Source organism: Aythya ferina (genome assembly GCF_964211825.1).
Source record: "Aythya ferina genome assembly, chromosome: 9".
Classification (NCBI taxonomy): domain Eukaryota; kingdom Metazoa; phylum Chordata; class Aves; order Anseriformes; family Anatidae; genus Aythya; species Aythya ferina.
Genome location: NC_140305.1, coordinates 25,985,006 through 26,008,235, shown reverse-complemented (window position 1 = coordinate 26,008,235; position 23,230 = coordinate 25,985,006). Strand labels below are relative to the sequence as shown.

Sequence of the window (23,230 nt, the reverse complement as noted above, 5' to 3'; positions counted from 1 at the left end):
AAAAAACCCACACCACCACCAACTTGAGTTATCAAAACAGTAAATGTTGGAATACAGAGAAGGGAGATATATTGGCACGGCTTCATTGGAAAGACATTAGCTGAGAGTGAGGAGCCTTCCCTGATGGAGATTTCCACACACGTCTCCATTGCTCCCTCGTGTGGGATGCAGGGGAGCTCTCTGGAGGCCTTTCTACTTCACTCAGCTCAGAAAGATGAAAATAGAGAGCTGCTACTCTCTGTTTCTCAGATAAATGCATTTTATACTTGCTGGCATATGTATGCCACTTGCAAATAACAGTTTAATTAAGTGATTTTTTTTTCGAGCAGACAAATTGTTTTTGTCTAGTCAGAACGGAAAATTCCACCTTCAGGAGTGGCACAAAAATAACATTGTGGTTTCTCCTGGCTAAACTATTGAATCAACATTTCGTTTCCTACTTTTTGTCTTTTGCTGTTTTGTGTCAGTGGTACATTTTAATCATTTCTAAAGGAAAAAGTTAATAAATAAATAAATCTGAAATATATTGTGCAGCAACTCTTCATTTTGCCTTTATTTTTGGGTAGTAGTACACCAGCTTGCCTTTGGCATACATTTAAGCTTCCTTTTTCTGTATCTTTTCTGCCTTCAACACTGGCAACTGTTGTTGTAAATGCTAGACATTCTGATATTTCTATTTTACTCTTCAAAATTCAAAGTAAAAAACTTCTGGATGCTACCAGTTAGATTTTGGAAAGCAAATCAAACTCCCTGAAATACATGATCAAAGCAGTTTGTACAGACTGTTTGGGTTAGATTCCATTCATGGTTTGCAATAAACAACTATTCCTGTTGGATAGGAGTTCCTTACTGAATTATCAAGATGTTAATGCATGTTTGCAGGTTGGCATTTATTTTCTGTATATTTTCACTCACAATGGAGAAAAGTAGAGCAGAATTGCATGAACACATTGTGTGAAGTCTATTTAATACAGCAATATCCTCATGGAAAGGAAGAGTTGCTTTGGTTGTTTTAAAGTTGCTTTGGGGACTAAAAATCACAGGCTGTCAAGCTATCTGACTTTTTTTTTTTTTTTTCCCTACTTTGGCACATTTTCCTTTGATGGGCTTGTTGTGTTCTACAGACTGTTACTTTTGCTTTTCTGAAGCTAAGTTTCTTTGCAGGCCTCTCTGGAGACTTACTACAAACCAGTTTATATATATATATAAAAAAAAAAAAAAAAGTGTTTCACTGAATTGAAGTTTTATTTCTATGCCCTTCAGAACCCCTGCTGTACAGGAGGTGTTGTATAGTTTTTCCTTTCAACCCCTGATGGATCTCTTGATCTGTGATTTCTTTGATTTATGAAATAACACATCTGTAGTAAATTACAGGCTTTCACTTGGCGAGTCTCATGTTGCAAGAGGGGTAGGACAAAGCCTGTCCTTTATGGGAACTGCATCTTCTGTGAAGTCACCAGGAGGAGAATTTGATCCAAACAATGCTCCAACTATTTTCATTGCAGATTTATTTTCAGCTGTGGTTTTCTCCACTTTATTTCAGCCCTGATATATTAAACTCTGCCTAAGCCTAATGCACAGCCACCACCTACTGTCAGTTGAAATCAGAACTGTGTTCTTTGTAGTCACTAAGGTATTGCCTCTGTAATCTCATGCTGCTCTATGGCTACCACACATTCAAGTAAAATTCATATGTTTTAAACTGTCAAAGTGTTGTTGTAGTCTTCTGAAAGATTTTACATCTTTATATGCAATAAACAAGATAAAAAGAAGACTTTAAAATTCCCTGAGAATTTTGACTATGTAGGGCTGGGGCTTAGATCTTATTATATGAGCAGAAAGCTGCCTAAATCAGCGGCAATGCAATGTAGACTGAAAGATTTCACCATCTCTTTGTAATGAGGATTCAGTATTCAAAGAAATGCCAGCATTACTGTAGCTGGGGAGTTGAATGATGTTTCATTTAAATCAGTGCATTTTTAGGAATGGGTCTATGTAGGCTGCCAATAGCTGGAGGTCTGACATCTCAGGAAAATCCTTTGTAGTTCAAATCCTTCAAAAGAAGGGCAGATTTGCGTAGGTGTGAGTGTTAATTCTGTAGTCTCGTGTGCTGATGACCAGCAGAGGTCATCAGTTTCTGAGCATGTGATCACCAGCCATCTGTGGTAATGTCTGTGGCAAAAATAATGGATGTGTATTTGTTTTTTCAGCCTTGTCAAGCCACACCAGCTTGGTGATAGTGGTTGGTTTTTCAGTCAAGATCAGTCATTTAAATTAATTTGCTATGGTTAGGAAGACTGCAGTATATTCTTATCATTGTATGTTGGTTACTGTCTTACTGAAATCTGGACTCTAAGGAACAGGGCAGGAAATCTGCTTTAAAACCAGGCACCCGTCTCCTCGCTGCCATACCTCCTGTAATGGGACTGTGTGTAGGACAAAATCGAAGATTCTGGGTTGGGAGAACACACTGCACGAGTACAGGTCCGATACTTCACTGTTCTGTACATGTGTTGGGCAGTCACGCTTGCAGCAGTTCATAAAACTCTAGCAGGGAAACAGAACAATTGCACTCAGGGGTGTTCAGCTGTGACCTGGATGTGCTGCAGCGTGTGTGCTCTTGGCTTCTTTCTCGTTCTTTCTCAGTGAAACATAGCCATGCGCTGCTTAATGACATATATAAGCCAGAACTAAGAAACTGGAAGTAACTGCTTATCTTCCTAGGGAAAGAAAAAAGAAAAAGAAAAAGAAAAAACACCACAAGAATTATATTTCTAATGCGGGCCGAGGCTTGGAGTGGCTTTTTCTTTCCCTGCGAATGTCTCTGGAGCTGTTGTCTGAAGTGCAAGATGGTAACTCATCAGGACATTTCAGTTTTCACAGCTCCATTTAATTTCCCTTTTCACCCAGGAGCTGCAGGAGTTATAAGACTCTGTACAGGCCCTGCCGTGAATTTAAAGAAGGCTTTGTAAATTCTGGCAGCTTGGGTGATAAAGCTGTCAGGTCTCCACTACCAGCTACTCCAGTAGTAATGATTGAGAGTGGTAAGGGTGAGAAATGTTCCTCCTTCCGTGACTGCTGCTGTCCAAACCTGACGTGGCATTTCAATGTATGACTGGTGGCATGGAGTTGTTAATTACTCCTTAGGATTCCCTAAGGCCTGAAGCATGGCAAGTGGTGTGCGTAAGTTTTTATTGTGCACTTCTAGTTTGCAGTGTTTGGGGATGAGGTAGAGTGATTTACAATGTTTTGTCACCTTTTTCCCAATATGGATTTAGAGGCTAGCATGTGAGTGACTTGGAAATGAATATTCAGTGTAGCACAGTGTGAACCCGCTGATCCTTCACATCTGTGTCTGTGTGGAGCTCCACCTGGTCAAACGGGGAAGGCACCACTGCATGCTCCTGTTAGGTGGAGGGACCTTTTGGGGGATATCATTTAGTCACTAATATGTCTTGAAAAATGATGTTTTCATCATGGCTCAGAAAGAACACAATGAAATTCTTATCCTTTTTCTTTTCTTCAATGAGTACTAAATATGCCATATACTAGTTTTCTGCTGTTACTGTCATACTCTTTAGGAGCTATATATTACCACAAGCACACTACTTCATCTCATGCTGTATTGTGCTTCATTGCTAATCATTAGGCTATCCAAATATTTAACCAGTGTGCACATTGGCAGCTGAATTATACATGTATGAATGATACTGAACTCATATGCAACTCAAGATGAGTTTATCCTATGATTTGCAATAGATTTTGTATCTGATCTTTAAAAGTACTGCTCAGTCTCTGAGCTACCAAGCAATACCAAAGTCATGGCATTAGAAAGGATCAGTGCAATATGTAGGGAAAGCAAGCACAGCATTCAAAAGCACTTTTAATAAAGGTTTGCTCTCATTCTTATAGGCAGATGACTGGGTCCTTGAGTAAATAGCTGTGCATAGTTTGCTCGAAAGCTCAAGTGCCAAAAGCCTAAAGCCAGAACAGTGCTGGTGGAGATGTGCCAGCCACAACAGCTGGCTCACAGCGGCTTAATTTTCATAGACGCTTCAATAAATAGAAGGAGCAGAGAATGGAAATTCATGGGGAAGATATCCTTGTGGTTAATTTAACAGACCACCTGAGGTCACTATTCCCTCACATAAACTGGATCCAGGAAAGGAGCCCATGAAGCTTCCTGAGAAGCTCTTGGACTCCTTGCCCAGCGGGAGCTGCTCCGACCTGCCTACAGGGAGGAATCTGTCCCAGAGGTGTTTTCCTGCTCTGGCCTGCTCTCTTCATTAGCCGCGTTAACATACATGTAAAGCTCCAGAGGATCTAAAAACAAAAGAGAACACAGTAGTTTACGCATGAGGTTTTGTCTGAATATTTACTGTGAAGTGAATTTGGGATACAGAGCAACATGTACAGCTCCTAGGACATTTGGCACTGCCAAGAGACAAATTAATAAAAATTCCATGATGTAACTCTAGAAGTATATTAAAAACCTTAAGCTGGGTACATGGGGAGCATTGGGCAATGGGAATTACAGACCTCTGTGGTCCCTACCAGTGTCCAATTTAGTTTTTATTAGGACCATGGTTATAATTACTCTGCATTTTTCACTATCAAGGTCCTAAACAAGCATATGTTCCTAGCAATTTCACTCATCTTACTATTGCATCAAGTAATAATTTGGAAGAATGAAATAGTTTCCATTCAGAGGAACATAACAAAGCATACTCAGTACTCAGAGTGAGGAAATCAAGGTGGGGCTGTGCTCAAGTGAGCTGCTTAAAGGTTCAAGGCAGAGGCAGCAGCTGGCTGTGCCTGCAGTGCTTGAAGCTGTAGGAGGTCTTCTTCTACAGGAACAGTTTGCACCTTGCCTGTGTGCCGGGCGATAACTCAGCTTCCACATTTAGTATTCCCCTGGCCCAAAATGCAGCAGTAGCTCCTGTCTGCCTCTGCAGGTGCTGCTGCGGCTGCTGGGTCGCGGGCCCCAGGAGGGACATCCTCACATCCCCTCCATGGATTGCTGCTCCTCTCTGCTGCTTTTTCATTTTGTTTTATTATTATTATTATTTATTTTTGCAGGCAGTTTCTCCTGTACAGCACCATTTCTGCATTTGCAGTCTGGGACTCATTCACCCCCCCAGTTACAGCCTGTTCCTTCAGGAGAGGAGGGCTCTCGTTGCCTTTTACTGGTTGCAGCTGTGAAGTTGCACACTGATAATTTCAGCAATGCAGCAATACGGAGCTGTGCTTGGGAAGAGGTACTGCTGCTTCAGCTCAGCTTCCGTGGCCTCAAGGAGCGCTGCGAACGGGAGGAATAACATCACCTAATGCCTCTGGGACATGACACTTCCAGGCACTGCTTCCTGTGAGATAATCTGCACTAAATTTACAGGGATAGTGCTCCAATTATTTCCCAGTTTTTGCCTATTTCTTCAGTTCCTTGTAAGGAATCCAATTAGCAATCCAATTTATAGTATGAGCCACAAACATTATTACTGCTGAACTTCAGAGGCAAGAACAAAGAGATCCGAGAAGAAACTTCTTTAAAATAGCTTTCGACAGAAATCTGCATATTGTGACACTCCAGCTTTAGCTGATCCGTAGATAAAACCTGTGCATTACATCATCGAGCTTTATTGCAGCACAGGTATCTGTGGTTTAGTTTCCTCTAATCAGGTAATATGTTGCATAAATCCGTCATATAGCACATATTTGGTCTGGTGCCGTTCAGAATCGCAGGGTTTACTTGAATAATGTTTAAGAGAGCAGCACAAAAATGGGTCATTGCTGCTGTTTGTCAGCAGAGGGGGATAATTCTCAGTCTTGCTCTATGTCGAAGTTGTGTGGAGCTGTTCCTCGGTGTGGAGATGCTCCAAAGGTCTTGGTTTTCTGCAAACCCTGTCCTGCTGCTGCAGCCAGAGGCCCAGTGGATGCCTATGGCAATTTCATGGTGAAAGGGACCCAATTCTCTCTAAATTCCTGGGCCTTTTATGAGTCGCTGCTACCCCTGTTAGGGGGTTAGCACCAGATGCTATTTTCCAGTAGCCTTTGATATACAAAATAACCCAAATCATGATGCCACTTGAATCAGGCTGAACGAGGAGACATCCTTGATTCATGAAGTAGGATCCTCTTCTGGGTATTATGAGGGAATGTGCTCCTCATGCTAACTTCTGTTCGTTAACAGCTCCCGGCTCCCGTTTCATGTTTATCAAACATCACAGGTTATTGTTGCTTGATAACCACAGAAACCAAAGCTTTTTCCTTATCATCAGGACAACCTCAGTAGCTCAGCCTCTACACCGTCTTATGAATGTGCTGTACTGTCAGAGAAACCCTCTTTGCTGATTAATTCTCCGTTGCTCTGTGATGCTTGGCTTTTCTGCACCTCTTTTAAAGAGGGGTGCTGTCTTCATGGGGTACCAGTGGGGTACCGGCACCTTCTTGTCTATCCCTGAGAGCCTGTGCAGGAAGAACAGCCAAGTCCTACAGGTCCATCCAACTTATCAGTCTCTTGTACTACAGATTTTCAAATTTCCTTTTATTTTTATTTCTTTATTTTTGCGTGTGTGTGTAAAAGATCATGTCTGGTCATGCTGCTCAGTTCAGCCTTGTTTACGAGGGCTGGGGAACAGCCATGCCCAAGATTTCCCTTGAAGCCAAAGCATGGCCAGGAACCAGGAAGCCTTAATTTACTTCTGGTATGTTTGTTACCTGTACCAGGATGCACTGAAGTTCAGACTCAGAAATAATTGTTTTATAAAGGTAAATATTTGTTTGTCAGGTCATGATAGGAATCTTAGAGGTTATTGTACAGTAGCTGTTTGCTTTCCCTTAGTTTTGTAATTTGTCCCATCTCATTAAAAAACCTCTGGTTCCATTAGTTGGCTAAAGGAGACACGGTGAAAGGTGCTGCCAGCAGAGGAGCCACGGCGGTGTAAACTCTGGGCACTGGCATCAGCAAAATAAATACATTGTAGAATTTATGTTTTCACATATTAGCACTTTGAGTTCTCCTCTGAGAGAATATGAGGATAGCAATATGCAGGTACAAATGGTTTGCACACCGAGTCTGTTAAAAAGCTGTACATAAAAATTGGTGTTGACATTTCCTAGGCTTTCCTCACTCTAGCTGGCTGGAAACAAAACCAATCAGAGAAAAAGCCAGAAACAGTTCAGTGACCTTGCTCCAGAAGCAAACTTGAATTCCTTGTCCTTCAGTTGGGATGTGCACTGCTCCCCCTCCCTCCATCACTGCTTTTGTGGCTGGAAGCAGAGAGCAGGAGTGCATTGGAGGCACGTTAGGTATTTCAAAGTGGATGGAGGAGACAAAGATTAATAGTTCATAGAAAGAAGGAAATTCAGGAATGGAAGAGATGGAAGGAGGATGGCAGGAATGCTCTGGCCTCCCAGGGCTCTGCCAGACCACTTAAGTATTTTACCAATAGGTCTCACACCAGTGGTAACCTAGGACATTACTGAAGCAGCAGGTTTGGCAAATGCAATGGCACTTAGCCATTTATTTATTTTTTTAATTTAATTTTTTTTTTCTTTTTGCTTGTGCCAGTCCTCTCTGATAATATATGCATTTTATAATTATTCATCAAGACAGATTCTCAGGAAGAGGTGTTGCAATTTCAGTGGGTTGAATTTTTCTTCCCACCGCTCCCATCACGCTGGCACAAGCATGACAGGGAGATCTGACACATCCCTATTAAAAGATGTCTGTACAGGTATTGCTCTGCTATAAAATTGCAAAACTGGAGCTTATCATACGTATGATAGACTTTTGATGTAAAGGCACAGACTGTAGACTGCTCTTTGTGCGTGGAAACTTCCATGGCTGCTATGAATGCTTGCAGCTCATGATTTATTTAAGAGTGCATGCATTTATATAAAAGAAAACCTCAATGATGCTGGTTTTGTTATTGAAGATTTCTTGGGAAAAACAGGTCAAATAATTGTTGCAAAAAGATGCTTACGGCAGTGCTCGAGTCCTGTTTTCTTGTATTGATGTTTGAATTGAGTGGCTTTTAGAAGGTACAATAATTCCGGATAGAAAGCTGATGTAGAACTGAACTCTGAAGTATTTTGGTGCCACCAAAATATGTTAAGCTTTTGGATACTAAGATACCTGAACTAATGGAGTGTGAATTAGCCACATCTATCCAGGTGTGAACGTTTTAATGCAAGGAGGACTTGGTGTTTCTCGATGTGTCCTCACAGTACGTGCGCCACAACACTGCAGCTGACCAGAGTGCTGACTGTAGGCACGCTCACCATGATAGTGAACTAATTATGCTTGATTTCATCATGTTGTGATTTTTGTTATATGAGAAGAGATACAGGAAAGGGAAGCAAGAAGTATTCATGTGTGATTTGGAGAGGTTTTGTCGGGATCTGAGTATTATCTACCTGCAGTGAAATATATGCCCTGTACATGATATCTACGTGATATGTACTGCCTCTGGCAAGCCACCAGGATCCATGGAGTTGGATGTGTTTCCTTGCTTTGCACCATCATTTTTCCAGCTGTTACTTCATAAATCAGTCAATTGTTGCGCAGGTGGCAGATAATTAATGTATATGGGCTAGCAGGCTTCTGTTGTGCAATTCGTGGCTGTGGGGAATGCAAAGAACTGATACAAGCTCTTTCCTCTGCCAGCCAGAAGATGGGTGAGGCCATGTGCTGTGCCTTGTCACCCTGTCCTTTAATTACATTGCTGCAATCCCATTACAGCCCTCTTCAGTGTTAGGAGGCTTTATTCTGAGCTTGGCCTCAGTTGTTTTGTGTCAAATACTCCTTGATGTACATTTTACTGGCAATTTATCTTCCTGTTCATTTTTTTCCCTTTAACATCTAAACCTCATCAAGATTCATGGCATGTAACTCATCCTTGAATATGACCTTGAAATAATGAGCTATATCTGATCTACTCCCTGATTATGAAGCAAAGATAGGAGCTGTCTGAAAAAATAACTGAACCATCACCCTGGCTGACAATGTCTATTCCTGACACTGCCACTGTTTGACATCCTTTCCTCCCCTCCTCCCTCCTTGCTCAGTCCTTGTAAAAAAGCAGACTGATTTTTCTTACAGATTTTCCAGATTTACCCTGTTTCTATCTCATAGATATTTCTGCTCTCCTTTCAGTCCTGCTGCTTAGTTTTTCTCTCCTGCCTGCCTGTTTATCAGCAGCAGGCTGGACATGCTTCTGATGCAAAGGGTACACATGCATCCTTTTCATTTCACTTTTAAACCAAGACAAATGGCTCTTGGTAGCTGAGGAAGTAGAGCTTATATTAGGCCGCATGAAGTTATTTCTACAGCCTATTTCTAGCTCAGAACTTCTTTGTCCAATCTAAGGTGGCCTTTATTATCCCAGGCTCCAGGACTGCTTCACTTTGGGCTCTCTGGTGGAACACCAGACTCAGCACAGTTTATCAGCTATAAACTCCAGTGACGTAGCAACTACTGCCAGCAGCTTCTGAAATAAGGGTGGAGCAGACACCAACGATGACAGGAGTCTCGGAGTTAATTCTTACCTCTGCCTGTGAATCACAGCCTGAGAGCCAGGGAGTTCCCATAAAATTGCCAAGAGGTATTTTCATAACCCGGGCTCTACGAATTCAGTGGCAAAGTATTGCTTTCTCTGAGGAATAAATAACAAAATTGGTCATGCCTTGAACTGAGCTATCTTCATTTAGCCCAGGCCAAGATTTCCTCAGTGTGTGTTGGGAACAGGAGTGAAGAGGAGGCTGCTTTGTTTTGGTTCTTGCTGCTGGCTGGAGCCATGGGATGAGGCCTGTACCTCTGCCATGTGCTCACACCCAGCCCTTCCTGCCTTTGGGGACCCTGCAGGTGTCCCACGTTCCTTGTCAGCTGGCAAACACTGCCATTACACTGAATTTTAGCCTCCTGAGATATCGACCTAACAGGTCGGTAACTTTGACTCCCAATTCCTCAGCTGCCACAGGCCTGAGGCAGGCTGCTCGCTGCGTGAGGCTCTGTGTGGGTGGAGCAGCTGAGGTGGCGTACTTCAAAAGAAGTCTGGCTTTCCTACTGAATCGCCAGTTTTTCACTTTCTGATCAGGCTTTGGTCAGAGGGAAAGGCTGATACGGTCTCTATGAGGCACTGACCATGCTGCCAGCAGGGCCATGGGCACCGGGTGTGCTGTGTCCTGCAGTCCTGCTGCCACATGCTCTTGTCCCTGTGGGTGGCCTTGGCACTATGGGTGGCCTGTACTCTAGAAAGGAGAGGAGTGGCTCTGCTTGTCACATTTTATCACTGAATTCTGCTGCTGTCAATACCTAGATGCACACAGAGAGCCCAGATTAATAAATTACCTTATCTTGGCTAGGAAGATATCTGGGGTTGCCAAACAGAGGGAAGTAGATTCCATGCAGAAAGCAGTTTGTGGTAGGATAAGAACGGTGGCTTGCTGATATAGTGTGGGTTTGGTATTTTAGGAGTAAATAATGAAGATAGCTCAGGTAGGAGCTGACACGCGAGGGGCAGCACTGCTTTCAGTACAGCATTGGGTATTGATCCTTTTGTGTGAACGTGACAAAGTCCTCACAAGGTCAGTAGTGTTTAATTTGAAAATTAGCCTTTTCTGCTTCAATTTCCAAATGGTCAGCCTGGCATGCTGCCACTTGTCCACATCTCTGCCCTGGGGAGTAGTAATCCAGCGGTGAGATTTGGCCACATTTTGGCAACCGCATCCTGATGCTGTGTGAGTGTAATTTGGTTCTTATGGCTCTATTGCCTGCCAGCACACCTGGCTGCTCTTCTTGTGCTTAGAGAGCCACTTTCACAATGGCTTAAATATTTCTTTTCCTAGCTTCCAAGTAGGTAGGGAAATTAAACTCTAGAAGTGGGGCATTGCCTTGGTAAGAAGTGAAGGGAGACAAACACAAAATGTCGTGTTCAGGGTCCTCCTCAGCAGGCACTGTGTGATTAGATGATTTACCTTTTTTGTGACAGTTTTGCATGATAAAACTTCAGGGAAAAAATTTTACTTGAATATCCTTAGAATTTCAAAACTTCAGAAACATGGGGTCTCGTTTTTCAGGGAATTCCATGTAGATAAAATCAGATTTCCTATATGATGATGGTGATCTGTCTCCACAGGTGACTGCTCTGAGCCCAGATGCCCTGAGGATGTGTAGGACAGTAAGCACTTCCTCACCTGCTCCTTTGGGCTATTTTGCATCTTCTGTAGAAAAATCAAGAGGAAGGATGGGAACATTGCATTCACCACTGAGTTCAGGGATTTTTCTTTCATTTGTTAGGTTATTAATGAGACAGGAACCACTGAAGACTCTCTAGGGGTGTGAAAAGAACTGGGAATATCACACTTAATATACATTAATGCTACGTATTGCTGCTGCTCATGTTAGCTGAGTTTGCTGGCAGCTGGTTATCAATGACATCTACATCCCATGACCACCTTCTGAGCCAGAATCTGCTGCTAACCTATTTCAGGCCCTGCATTTTAATTCACATGATAGAAGATACACAACAAAATAATGTAGAAGAAAACCCAGCAAGATATGCAGTGGTAATGATGCTGATCCCTATGTGTCTTGTGTAAGGCCACAGCTAAGCAAGAGGTCCAGGGAAGCTTTCCTTACTAGTCTTAATAGCAAAGGCTGCCTGGAATGGCTTCAGGAAGCTGCTTCTTGGGGTTCGTTGTCTGGACACGTGCACGTGTAGTCACCCTCTGCAATGGATTTAGGAGGTGAGCCATGAAATTGGCCGGGAAACTTTTACAGCAGGATAAATGCTAGCTTTGATTAAACGAATTTAAGAAAATGAATTTTAAACAAGGGAGGTATGGTGCTGGCCAGCTGAGCTCAAAAATTTCTTGGTGCTTAATTTAATGATGCATTTGTACTTTCAGGGTGAGTGCAGCTGGAATGGGTTCATTTTCCTTTCTGCTTTTGTTTCATTTATTGCTGTTGGTTCTGTCTGCTCTCAACGTATTGCCTTTTTTTTGTGTAAAAACTTCTAGCTGCTGTGATCAGCCTGAACTACAGCTAGCATAAGGTAATAATGGAGCAATTAACTACAATTAGTGTGGAGAAATAATGAAGCAGGAGAAATGAGTGTCCTGCCAAGGTGTTTTCTATGGAGCCCGTCACTCTTCACAGCACAGTAGTTGCCTGTGTGCCACACGTACCGAGCTGTGTGCTGGTGTTACTGGCAGAGCTCTGAAATGTGCACCCTCCTGCCATGGCTTCTTGCTCTTACAGCAAGAGGTGCTTCCATGCTAATGCTCAGATGCAATCTGATGAAAAACACTCTTCATCATGTATGAACGGCTTCACCTGTGGGGAAAACGATTTCAAAACTGGAGCAGCATTTCCTAAGGTGTGGTGTGGTCTCAAGCTGTGGACAGCAGTGTCCTGCCTTCTTCTCTCTTTCAATTGGGGAAAAAATGGTTCTGTGCTCTGCTGTGGCCAAAAATGCTTTGGGAATCTCCTTCTGGAACCCACTAATTTCGGATAATAAGTAGGTGTATATATATATATATATATATATATATATTTTTTTTTTTTTTCTAGTAGAAAGGAGTGAAAAGGGTTGGAAAAATCTCAACAGGCTTTTCAGCAAGGAGAGGTTATTTTCAGCCATCTCTCTACATCCTTGACTACCTCCTGCCCAAAAACTCCTTTGAAATCTAGTAAACAAGCTGAAAAACACACACAAAAGAAGTGTTTTCAGTTAAGTCATCCCAAAGAGAAGCAGCTGCTGCTTTCCTCTTTCTTCCCAGTACCTCCTGCAAAGCTAAACACAGATAACAGGAATAATAAGGAAGAGAAGTGCTTTACAGGACTCCCACCATGAGAGGTCAGTGGAAATTCCCCCTTCTTACCTGTTTGCTTGTTCTGTTTGCTTTAAGTGTTTAAACTGCAACATTACATCGGGGTGTGTGCTCCTTAAGATATGAGACCCAACCTTTGCATACCTATAAGAAAGTGTTTTTCCTTGTACTGCTGAAAGCAGGCCAGTTGGGTTTGATGCCGTTGGGAACAAACAGCCTTTCTGGGAAATGAGAAAAAAAGAAGAAGGAGGCAGTGGAGGCCGTCTGGGCTGCAGTTACCACGCCCAGGATGAATTTGTGATCTCGAGGAATATGGGCCTGGCGAAGAGCACAGTCAGGACCTTGAACTTCTGAAGAGCGAACTTCCAGCTATTTAAAGACCTGGGGGATGAGATCCCCTGGAACTGAGCTTGGCAAGGGATACAAAACACAAGAAGAAGGAATTCTAGACGTACATCGCTCAGAAAAGAAAGGCCAAGGAGACTGTACCCCCTCTGATGGATAAGAAGGGGGAACTGGTAACAACAGACACGGAGAAGGCTGAGGTACTCAGCAACTTCTTCGCCTCAGGCTGGAGCACTAATGAGGGTGACCATTGCAGTCCACACACAGATATATTTAAGGAGCTCTGAAACCTCACCCCAAAACACCTGCAACAAAATGATCTGTTTGCTATAATACCAACCTGGATTTGCATCACGGTGCCTACGAGTAAAGAGAAAACAAGAGATAAAAGTCATGCACTGAAGTATTGTTTCCAAAGAATAAAATTTTATTGTTTTCGGAAAAACTGCATACACATGTTCAGATCTGTTCAACCTTCAAAACATGTCTTCGTTTCCAAACAAATGTAGGAAGGCATCGTTCTTTTAAGCACTGCAGCTTGAAAAATATATATATATTTTAATCCTGTAAGTGTGCAAACATCATTTGAAAGCTATTTACATTTTACACCTCTCATTTTAATAACAGCAGCATCAGCTGTTAGATACATGCACTGTGTAATTCATGTGATTTGGCATTGGTATTTGATTTGGATGTAGAGTGAAAAAGCAACAAACCTTCCATTGTTTGAGAAACTTCCCACAGGCAATTAAAATACATCTCATTTCTTCTTTATAAAGGGGATGTCTTTAAGCACTCAGACTTCCCTGCAGTTGTTAAAATGTTACTTCCACTCTATTTACTGGATCATCTTCCCCTGGTGCAGCATGCACTTTGCTTGCCTTAGTGAATGGGAGCAGAAAGAAAAGATGTCTCGGATTTTCTCGAAGGTGGCAGGAGTGCAGTGACACAGACACAATTCCGTTTCTTTCTGTCCTTTTCAGTAAACTGCAAGATTACCTATAACCTGTTTTTCTTTTTACTATCTTAGACCATCTAAACAGATGCAGCAACCTGCACACAAAAAGTTGGATTCAAGTTACTCTCTTCTAATTTCCTCTCCCACCCATTAAAAAACAGAAGTCAAAACCCAGATATTAGCACTCAGATCACGCTCTGTTTTACTCATCTTACATCCTCTCAGCACAACTTATTTTGCCCCAGCACTCTGTTGGCAGAACTTCTTTCTGTAAAAGCAGCACAATGCTCTTCCTCACAGCCATCACAAGCAGCCTTTGCTGCTCCCTGGATGCCAGCACGAGTCAGTTAGGGTGCTGGAGGTGTATAAAGCCATACAGGTGAAAAACATGCAGTCCTGCCTGCCTGCCTTCTGTTACAACAGAGAAAGTCCTGGAGATGTTAGAGACTAGAAGATGGTCTTGAAAGCAGGGGACTCCTCATCGTACATGAATATTTTGCTTAGAGTGAGCTGGTTTAATACTAGGTAAGTGTTGCATTCCAGATGACGTGTTCCAGTATCACACAATAAAAGCAGGCCTGTGTTTAATTCAGCTGGGACCGTGCAGCCAGCAGTCAGTGCATTATTCTGGTTGTCAGCTATGGTAATTAAGCAAGCCATATTGTGTAAGATTGAGTAGGATTTTCACAACTGCAAAACTTCTTCAGAATAAATACACAAAATCATAGAAGCCATCGCATTTCACATGCTGCTAATCACTACTCAGACAAGTTCAGTTCACGATGTTCACCGTGCTGTCGGGCTGGCCTCCGAATATCTGGGAGAAGAACTCAAAAGCCAGGCGGACGTGGATGGGGACGAAGACGTAGGCAGTGTACACCACCATAGCGAAAACAGTCACGGTGATGGTGTGGAACATGGACTGCTCCCAGGGCTCCAGCACGTAGCTGCAGGTGATCAGCAGGTACTGGTAGTACAGCCAGTAGATATAGTCCTTCACGTGCTTAATATCCATCTTCAGCTTCCAGTGGCCCTGAGAAGATGACCTGTAACGACAGAGAAGTCTAGATTGCACCCGCAGTGGAAAGAAGGACCTGGAAATAAAAACTGGTGGTGTGGCCATATTTCAAGTCCAATTCCATGTGTAATTGTTACATAAAATAAAGTTTGAAAGGAAACAAGGCATCGGTACCACCGACAGCTTCTACTGCTCTGGAGGCAACCAACCTTTAGCTCTGGAACTGCTGCCTGCAGTTATTAAAGTTGTATCAGTTGGGCTCTGGCTTCTGGCATTCCACTTAGGAGTATGTTTGGCTATTCATTCTGCGTAAGAATTAAAACCCCATTAGCTTGTAAAGGCGCAGGGTTCACGTGGAAGTCAGGGTAATATGCATTTAAAAAGGGAAGGCTTTGGGCCAGCTTGCATCCCTGTGGATGGCACTCTCACGCTCCGGACGAAGGATGAAATGAAAAGGGCAGCCCTGTAAAATCTGCTTACTTCTGATAACCATTTGGTAGTGCTCTGCAGTTGTTGCGGATGAAGACAAGCTAGGAAGGAGGGGAAAAAGTAATCTCAAAGAGCATAAGAAGTTTTTTCAGCTCTTTCCAAGGCAGTAAGATACATTACAGATTAGAAGAGTGTTTAGTGGAATTTACACATCTAGGAAGGAATTTCCTCTCAGGTAACAGCTTTATGCTTTCATTGTTCCCATCTCCACACACAAAGGAGAACGGCTGAGCAAGTATTAACTAGGAAATGGGTTTTGCCTTCCACTCTTAGAGAGCTTGAGGCAATGGGAGGTTTCTGTCCCTCAGGGCCATAAATACTAAGCTAACACTGGGAAATTTGCTGCCTGTGATTGCAGTAATGATGGACCACTGGTAGAGGCCAAATAAATTATGGTGTTCAGCCATTTGCTGCTGGTAGGGGCTGTCTGGTGTATTCTCTCCGCAGTAAGGCACTATGTGGGTATTTACCAAAGGGAAGACAAATTACAAAAACCCCCAAACCATGTTTGTTTTGCAGCAGCTTCCCTCTGGTCACCTCTGGGCACCACCTGCCCCAGCAGATGCACTGCTGCGTGCAGCACCTTGACGGCTCAGCTTCGTCCTGGCGCTCAGCTCGCCTCGCAGAGAGGCTGTACGACAGATTATTTTTGCCCCCTTTCTCTGGGAGGGCAGCAAGCACAGGCTCACCTGAGCTGGCAGCCTTTCGGCTTGCTCTGGCTCCCCACTTGCCTTCCCAACGGTGCCGACTGGGGAGCTTCCTGCCTTGGCTGCCTCCTTCCCCCATCCGCTGGCTCCTCTCCCGGCGTTTCTCTCCCCCCTTGGCTTCCTATCCAGCCCTCCTCCATCTGCTCCCCGCTTGCTCCTCAGCTCTCGACACCCCCACGAGCACGACCTCTCTGCTGGCAACAAGTGCAGGAACGCAGCAAACGCTGTGCACGGAGAGGGGGGAGGCTGGTTTGCCTTAGCAGATTTCCATGCAGAGAAGTTTCTTCACTTGCCCTGTCCAGCCTTTACTTTCCACCTGCCCCTCTTCTTTGGTGTCCTCCAGCCCTAACCCATCTTTATCCCCTCTTTCTCCCAAAGCAGTCCCTTTCCTTCCTTTCCCTTCCTTCTTCCCCTTTTCTCCCAGACTACATCTCCCCGACTGTGATCCCGCAATCCTTCAGGAGGGCACGGCCCTTCCTTTTTAACTCCCACAAATATCTGTGCTGTGAAAAGCCTCAGCTGCGAGGGCGCAGGCTGGGGAGAAAGGTCTGCCACGGGCTTCTGGCCTGGCCTGAATGGAAGACGATTCCCTGCAGATAAATGGTTTTAAGGCAGAACTCGGGAGAGGCCTTAAAGCCTTGTAAATATTGCAAAGCCTGTAATAAAAATGACACAGCTGGCAAACTGTGACTCACCGGGAGCCAAAAGTGTCTCTATTTATACCGCCTGCGAAAAGAGCAGCGTTTTTCAATGAAGAGGTTAAGCCCTTGCCTATAGAACCGGGAGCAGACCGATAAGAGCCCTCTTGTGCTATCTAGGATCGCGGTGTTTGCGCTGGGGTCATACCCGTGCTGCTCAAACTCATTCCTTGCTTGGGTAAATAGCTGGGGAGCCTGGCCAAGGAGGAGCTGCGGGGCAGGAGCGCCTGCCGTGCCCGCTTCGCCCTGCCAGGTTAGCGGGGGGCTACAGGGGGTTTGGGGGCAGAGAAGAGGGGCTCGAGCAGCTTTCTGCCTTCACCGGCAGAAGGGAAAGCCCAGGATAACAACAAAAAGTCCCCGGGCTGATCGCACCAACCCCAGAGCAGCCCACCGGGCTGCAGGTGTGGTGCTGTCGCTTGCTAGACGCTGCCCTTTTGGAGGGATACGTGAAGAGGGACGAAGTAAATAAGGAGCAGGCTTCCTGAGTTATTCTGGGGGCATCTTTATGGGTTTTCCAGCCCAGGGACAGCGTTTCAGCCCGGCTCTGTCACCGAACCCCAGCGACAACACCCAGCCCGAGGTCGGGCTCTTCCAGCACCCCGCAGCAGCAAGCACCAGGGGTGTCTCGGGACAATGCAGTTCTCCATGCATTATTTATCAAAAGAAAACGTAGATGGGAAGGAAAAAAAAGCCCTCCTTAAGCAGCTGCTTAGGCAATGAGATACAGAAACCCTGTGTTACAGCTGCCTTTCCTGACCCTATTCCCTCCGCATCAGCTCGGGGCCGCACCTCCCGGCTCACCAGGAGTGGCTAGGCAAACTTCTGAGGCTAAAAATTCTTCATTAAGAGGGCTTCTGCTTACATTTTTTAAGCGTTACTGGATTTTCTCACATCAACGCTGCAGTCAGCTGGAGTTCCAAGCGGCCGGGGTGCTGTGCTGCTTGTCTCTCAGTTTGCTCTACGCCGTAACGGGAGGAGATAACTCCCTGTTAGGCAACTCCAAATTAGCAATCATTTGTCTACAAATTTGAATTTAAGCATCCAGTTGTGCTGTGGAAATGCCTTCCTGTTTAGAGGGCACAGGGCTGTTACAGCCAGCTCTGGATGAAATGAATAGAATTCGGCTCCTGAGCCATTGAGCAAGAATCCAGTTATTTTCAGCAATTTCACCTCCAAGGAAAAAAGCAAGAAGAGAAACCTGTAAAGCAGCTTTTATTGGCTTAAGCGGCAACCTGATTTTCTTGCTTGTTGACACATGTCTCTGATTAGAGTGCTCGGAAAGATAAATCATCACCCCCCAAAAAATTCCAGGTTTCCTTTAGAAGCATGCCTAATCTCAACAAAGAAAAAAATAAAAGGAAAAAAAAAAACAACTCCAGCTGTAGTTCACAGTACTACAGGTGGTGTTTGGGGGTATGACCTAAAGATGCCAGCAATAAGGATTTTGCTGTAGCTTTTCTGCTCTGGGTGACAACGTTTTGGGCCCTCCGCTCACACCAGTCCCCAGCTGGTGGCCGAAGGGCACCTGCCCAGGTGCACACACTGGGAAATTCCTGTGGAAGGAAACAAACATTCTTGCGGGGGAACTGGGACAGACTGGTTTCCAAAGAATGCTTGACAAACGCCTTCACCCTCACCGGGAGAGTCTGGCTGGCTACACACACAGAGAAAAAGGGTTTCCAACATATAGTCTGCTCCAGACAGCTTTGGAGTGGGGGAAAACAAAGGCTGGAGCTGTGGGTAGCCCCACCATCACTGTGAAACACAGCCAAGTGTTATGAACTAAGTAGGAAGGAAAACCGACCAAACAAAAAAATCAATCCCAAATATTGCAAATATTTAGCTGGCTGAACATTGATTTACGCTAAATAATTGCTGTGACAGCACAGGAGCAAGACGTGGTCAGTTTTGCAGGCTCCTGAGGGACTGCATCTGTGATGAAGCTTCAGAAAAATCCTGCCACGGGCCCCGAGGCTTGTATTTGGCCTCGGGTGCAGGACACCCACAGCACGCACGCTTCAGGTGGCAAATCCGACAAGGCAAACTGCAATAATTAGGTACGTTGTCTAATTTCTGCTACTAGAAGTACGGGTAGCCATGCCCCATGGAAACTGAAATCAATATCCAGCCTGCAAATTATTTGTCTGTAACTGCTGCCATCTGTAAGCCCACTGTGGCAGTTCTTTCTTGCCCTGCTGTTACTCAGACAGTCCATCCTGGCTTTTCCAAGGCCCCCCTCATGCTGACATGGCTCTGGGATGACCCCATTGATTTTATGTGGGCTGACATTCCTGAAAAGGCAAGTAGAAGGAGAAAGGGATGCGCAGTCCCAGTCTGACGTGCATCTGCTTTGATGCGTTTTATCCGGCGAGCACCACGCAGTGCATAATGAATGAAACACGGGTCCAGTGGACCAGTAATCAGGAAGAAGTCGGGAGGAAATTTAGATGAGGCAGCAGTTAAAAGTGCGTGGAAAAGCCAAATGCCAGCATTGCCTGGGGACACCGTCTCGTCTGTGCGTCCCTATTGCATCTGTGCTGCTCTGGTTCCCTGTATGCAGCCTGGCCTGGAAAGCTGCCTGCTCCCTGTGGGCAAGCCGAACCCTGGAGTACTTACACGTGGGTGTTTAAACGCACCCTAAAGCTTGTTTTTCCCAGGGAGGTAATGCCAGGTGGAGAATGTCAGTGAAAGGAACAGCACTAACCCCTGCACGGCTCCCGTTATGCACAGTTATGCACCATTAACAGCACCTTTACGTGTAGACCTTAATCAATACCCTCCGCTCCTCAAGTTCTGGAGAGAAAACACAGCAGCTTTGAGGCTATTTCTGGGATCTCTTCCTCAGCACTCGTCCTCCTGCATCAGCACCTCGGCGCACGCTTGGCCACGCGCTGCTGCCGGCTGCTGTGCTGCAGGAGCGGCGCTGGCAGACCCCACGCAGGTCCCTTTCTGGCCACCACTCAGGCAGAATGAATGAAGCCGAGGCCGGGCAACGTTTTCCTGCTGCCCGTGACTCAGCTGTGTGCATGCTGGTGGACGTGCTCCAACGGCACCTCGGGCCTTTCTTGGAAAAAAATCATCTTCCAGGAATGGGAAAATACTGCGGGAGTGGAAACAGTGGCAATGGCGCTTTCAGCCCCATTTCTGCTTCAGCACCTGCAACGTGCACAAGACCTAGGAACCCACCATCCATCCCTTGGCAGAGAAGGCTTCGTTTTACCTTTGGCAGCTTCCAACAAGGCAGCGAAGCAGTAGCCACTTGGCACCCAGCCGTGGCCGTGCCTACCGGTGCACAGACACACCTGCAGCTGGAAGCTGTGGATTCCCACCAGCATCTCTCTGTACCCGGTGGCAGTACACCTAGGGAATTTCCAAAATGCAGCTTTGCAGGCCGATCTCTGCAGTCGGGCAGGGAGGAGGAAGATGCAGCCCCTCTCTGCGACAAAAGCAGACTCGGGACAGCTCCATCCTGGCTCCTGCCAATACCTGCCAATACAATGCCAAAACCTCCAGGCCAGGTTAAGTTCTCAAAGACTCAATTTTCTGTTCTTTCCCCTTCTGAAGCTCCTGCAGACGCCCTCTTGCACAGCTAGCTCGTACTTACGATTTACAAGCCCCTTCCTTTCCAGCTTTCTCTGGGCTGAGCATGCTCCAGGCTCTCGTCCTCCCGCGGTGCCAGGACCCGCACCTCGGAGCCAAGCTGGTCTCTGGCGATGGGCACTGCTGGGAGGGAAACACATCGGCAAGCTGAAACCTTGGCACAACTCCTCCCTGAGTTTTCTGTGTAAGTTTATTCACATTAACACAGTTTATTAACAGGTTTTGAACAGAGCTGATTCCCAACTAGCCCCCAAAATCTGTGACAAGAGGCCAGCACCAGGTCTAAATTGCAAATACTTCAAAATGTAGAGCTCTAAAGAACTATCTTTTGTATGAAGTATCTTATAGGGGTTTTGGCCTTGCTCTAGAGCGCAGACCTAAGCTCCCACAAGATTTTTAACATCTGGGCCATTGGCTAGAGATCGTTCAAGGGAGCTTACAAGGCTTGGGAGCTCAGAAGGCAGTGAACACGCATTACGTGCTTCGCAGAACAGCCAAGATGCTTTGGATTCTGCAAACTTTTACTTTCATTTACATTTCTTATTTTATTTGGACTTCTTTGGTTCTCTGAGTCATTCCAGAAGCAGCTGGAAATAATAGCTGCTCTTGTGCTATAGGTAATACGAGCAGGTGAACACTGTCATGCTCATGGCAGGGACTAGGGGAAAACAGGCACCGAACTCTTGTGCAAGCGCATATCCCTTGAGCACTAAGGAGGGAAAGGAAGCAGTGTTGCACCACGCTGGTTATCAGCCTGGAAGGTGAAAAGAAAAACGAAGTGAGACACTGAGACAGATATGAAATGAAAAGGGAGATCTGCATTTTTCAGAAACCTATTTAATCCCACAGATCTGATAAGGAACAACTCCCTTGGCAGGCCACTTCATCCCAAGGAGGAGACGGGTTTGAAGGCAGCTAACTACTGATACAGCAGAAAAGCCCTTAAATGTGGGACACAGCAAGACCACCGCGGATTTTTGGAGTGGAGGGGACAAGCAGTGCTCCTGCTCGGTCAGGCAGCAGGGCACAACAAGGCTTTTCAACGTTGCAACACGCCACTGTGCTGACTGTCCCCAAAAGCTGGGTTGAATCACATTTAACCAGATGGCCCAGGTGAGCAGAGAGGAGGAGGTCTCCTTGAGATCTGACTCGAAGGCACGTGCCGGGTACCCACGCCTGAGCGGAGAAGCGAGCGGGGCTTCTCCTGCTGGGTGCCTGTTTGGGGAACGCTCCCGCACTCAGCTCCACGCCTGGAGCGTGGCGGGGCTCAGGGAGCACAACTGCTACCCACACACGTGGGAAAGCTCGGTACAAGCGGGCCTGGCAGAATGCACCACGGGGCCATGGATGGCTTTTCCTACAGCATGGCTACAGCACCCACGTCTCGGGGTGCCGTTCACCGGGTTGTGTGTGGTCGTGTGTCCTGGCCACGCTCCTGGCACTGGGTGACCACGCACGTATTCTGCAGGCACCCTTTCACCCTGTTGCTGCCCACCAAGCAGCACCTGAGCTCTGTGCAGGACTCACTCCAGGGACTCGCAGAGCCTCTCTCGTAGCACGGCCACGCTCACAATACCCAAGCGCCAAAGAACGAAACACCCAAATCCCTCAAGCACCTGTAAATACACAGCCCACAGAGTGCCGGCCGTGCTGATGAAGCAAAGCAGGGGCTCTTAACGCCTGGCACCCTCCTGCCCTCTGGCACCGCTGCATCCCACCGGGGGGCCGGCAGCGCGCAGCAGCTCCTGGAGAGCCACGGGGTGGAAAGCGGCGCGCAACGAGCGCTGCACCGCAGCTCGGCAGCACCTCCACCTCCAGACCCCTCCAACCTCCTCCTCTGGGACCCCCTGACTCGTTTTCCCCAAGCTGGCTGCAGCAGCAGCAGCTGCAAAATCGCTCCCTGCAACAAGTCCGGGGGCCGGCAGCCGCCCTTCAGCTGCCCGCTGCCCTGCGCGCATCCCGGCGCTCATCCTGCGCGCTCCGCTCCGCCAAGGTCACCGCTCCCGGTGCGGGGACACCTCCAGCCTTCCGGGGGGGTCCCTTCCCCTTCCCTTTTCCCCTTCCCCTTCCCCTTCTCCTTCCTTTTCCCTTTTTCATTCCCCTTCCTCTTCTCCCCAGAGCCCGGGGACCCCGTGCGCACCGCGCCGCCCTCACCTCCGCTCCTCTCCGCTCCGCTCCCCGGCGCCCTCCGCTCTTAAATCCCGGCCGCCCCGCTCCGCACCGCTCCGCTCCGCACCTCTCCGCCCCGCTCCGCACCTCTCCGCACCGCCCCGCCCCGCCGGGCCCGGAGCCGGGGCGGGGGCCGCGGGTCAACGCGCCCCCCCCGGCGGCCCGGCTCCGGGTGGCATCGGCTGGCGAACCCCGAGGGAGCCCCCCTGCGGCCACCCGCGGGCCCGGCGAGCTGCTGCGGGGCTGTGCGGGGCCGTGCGGGGCCGTGCGGGGCCGGGGGATGCGGGGGGATGCAGAGGGATGCGGTGCGGTGCAGTGGGATGGGGTGGGATGGGATGCAGGGGGATGCGGTGCGGTGGGATGCAGCGGTACGGGATGCTGTGGGGTGCTGTGGGATGCTGTGGGGTGCTGTGGG

The 23,230-nt window shown here is 46.7% G+C and overlaps 1 protein-coding gene across 2 annotated transcripts; it reads right to left on the bottom strand.

The window, feature by feature from the left end:
• Positions 1 to 13,580: 13,580 nt before the first annotated feature.
• On the bottom strand, positions 13,581 to 22,911 carry SPTSSB (serine palmitoyltransferase small subunit B). 2 transcript variants are annotated; one of them, XM_084529759.1, is made up of 3 exons: positions 22,801 to 22,911; positions 20,651 to 20,769; positions 13,581 to 15,180 (listed from the first exon to the last, which is right to left on the bottom strand). In XM_084529759.1, the coding sequence occupies exons 2-3, from the start codon at positions 20,692 to 20,694 to the stop codon at positions 14,907 to 14,909; spliced, it is 318 nt and encodes a 105-aa protein (XP_084385885.1). In that variant the 5' UTR covers positions 20,695 to 20,769; positions 22,801 to 22,911; the 3' UTR covers positions 13,581 to 14,906. The 2 variants fall into 2 exon arrangements, with proteins under 2 accessions (XP_084385885.1, XP_084385884.1); XM_084529758.1 differs by having other exon boundaries at positions 20,651 to 20,766; positions 22,801 to 22,907.
• Between the last annotated feature and the right edge of the window lie 319 nt (positions 22,912 to 23,230).

Coding starts and splice junctions, on each gene's coding strand:
- SPTSSB (XM_084529759.1), bottom strand. CDS start 20,694: ATGCTCAGCCCAGAGAAAGCTGGAAAGGAAGGGGCTTGTAAATC. Junction 15,181..20,650: donor AAGGAAGGGGCTTGTAAATC/GTAAGTACGAGC, acceptor CTGTCGTTACAG/GTCATCTTCTCAGGGCCACT.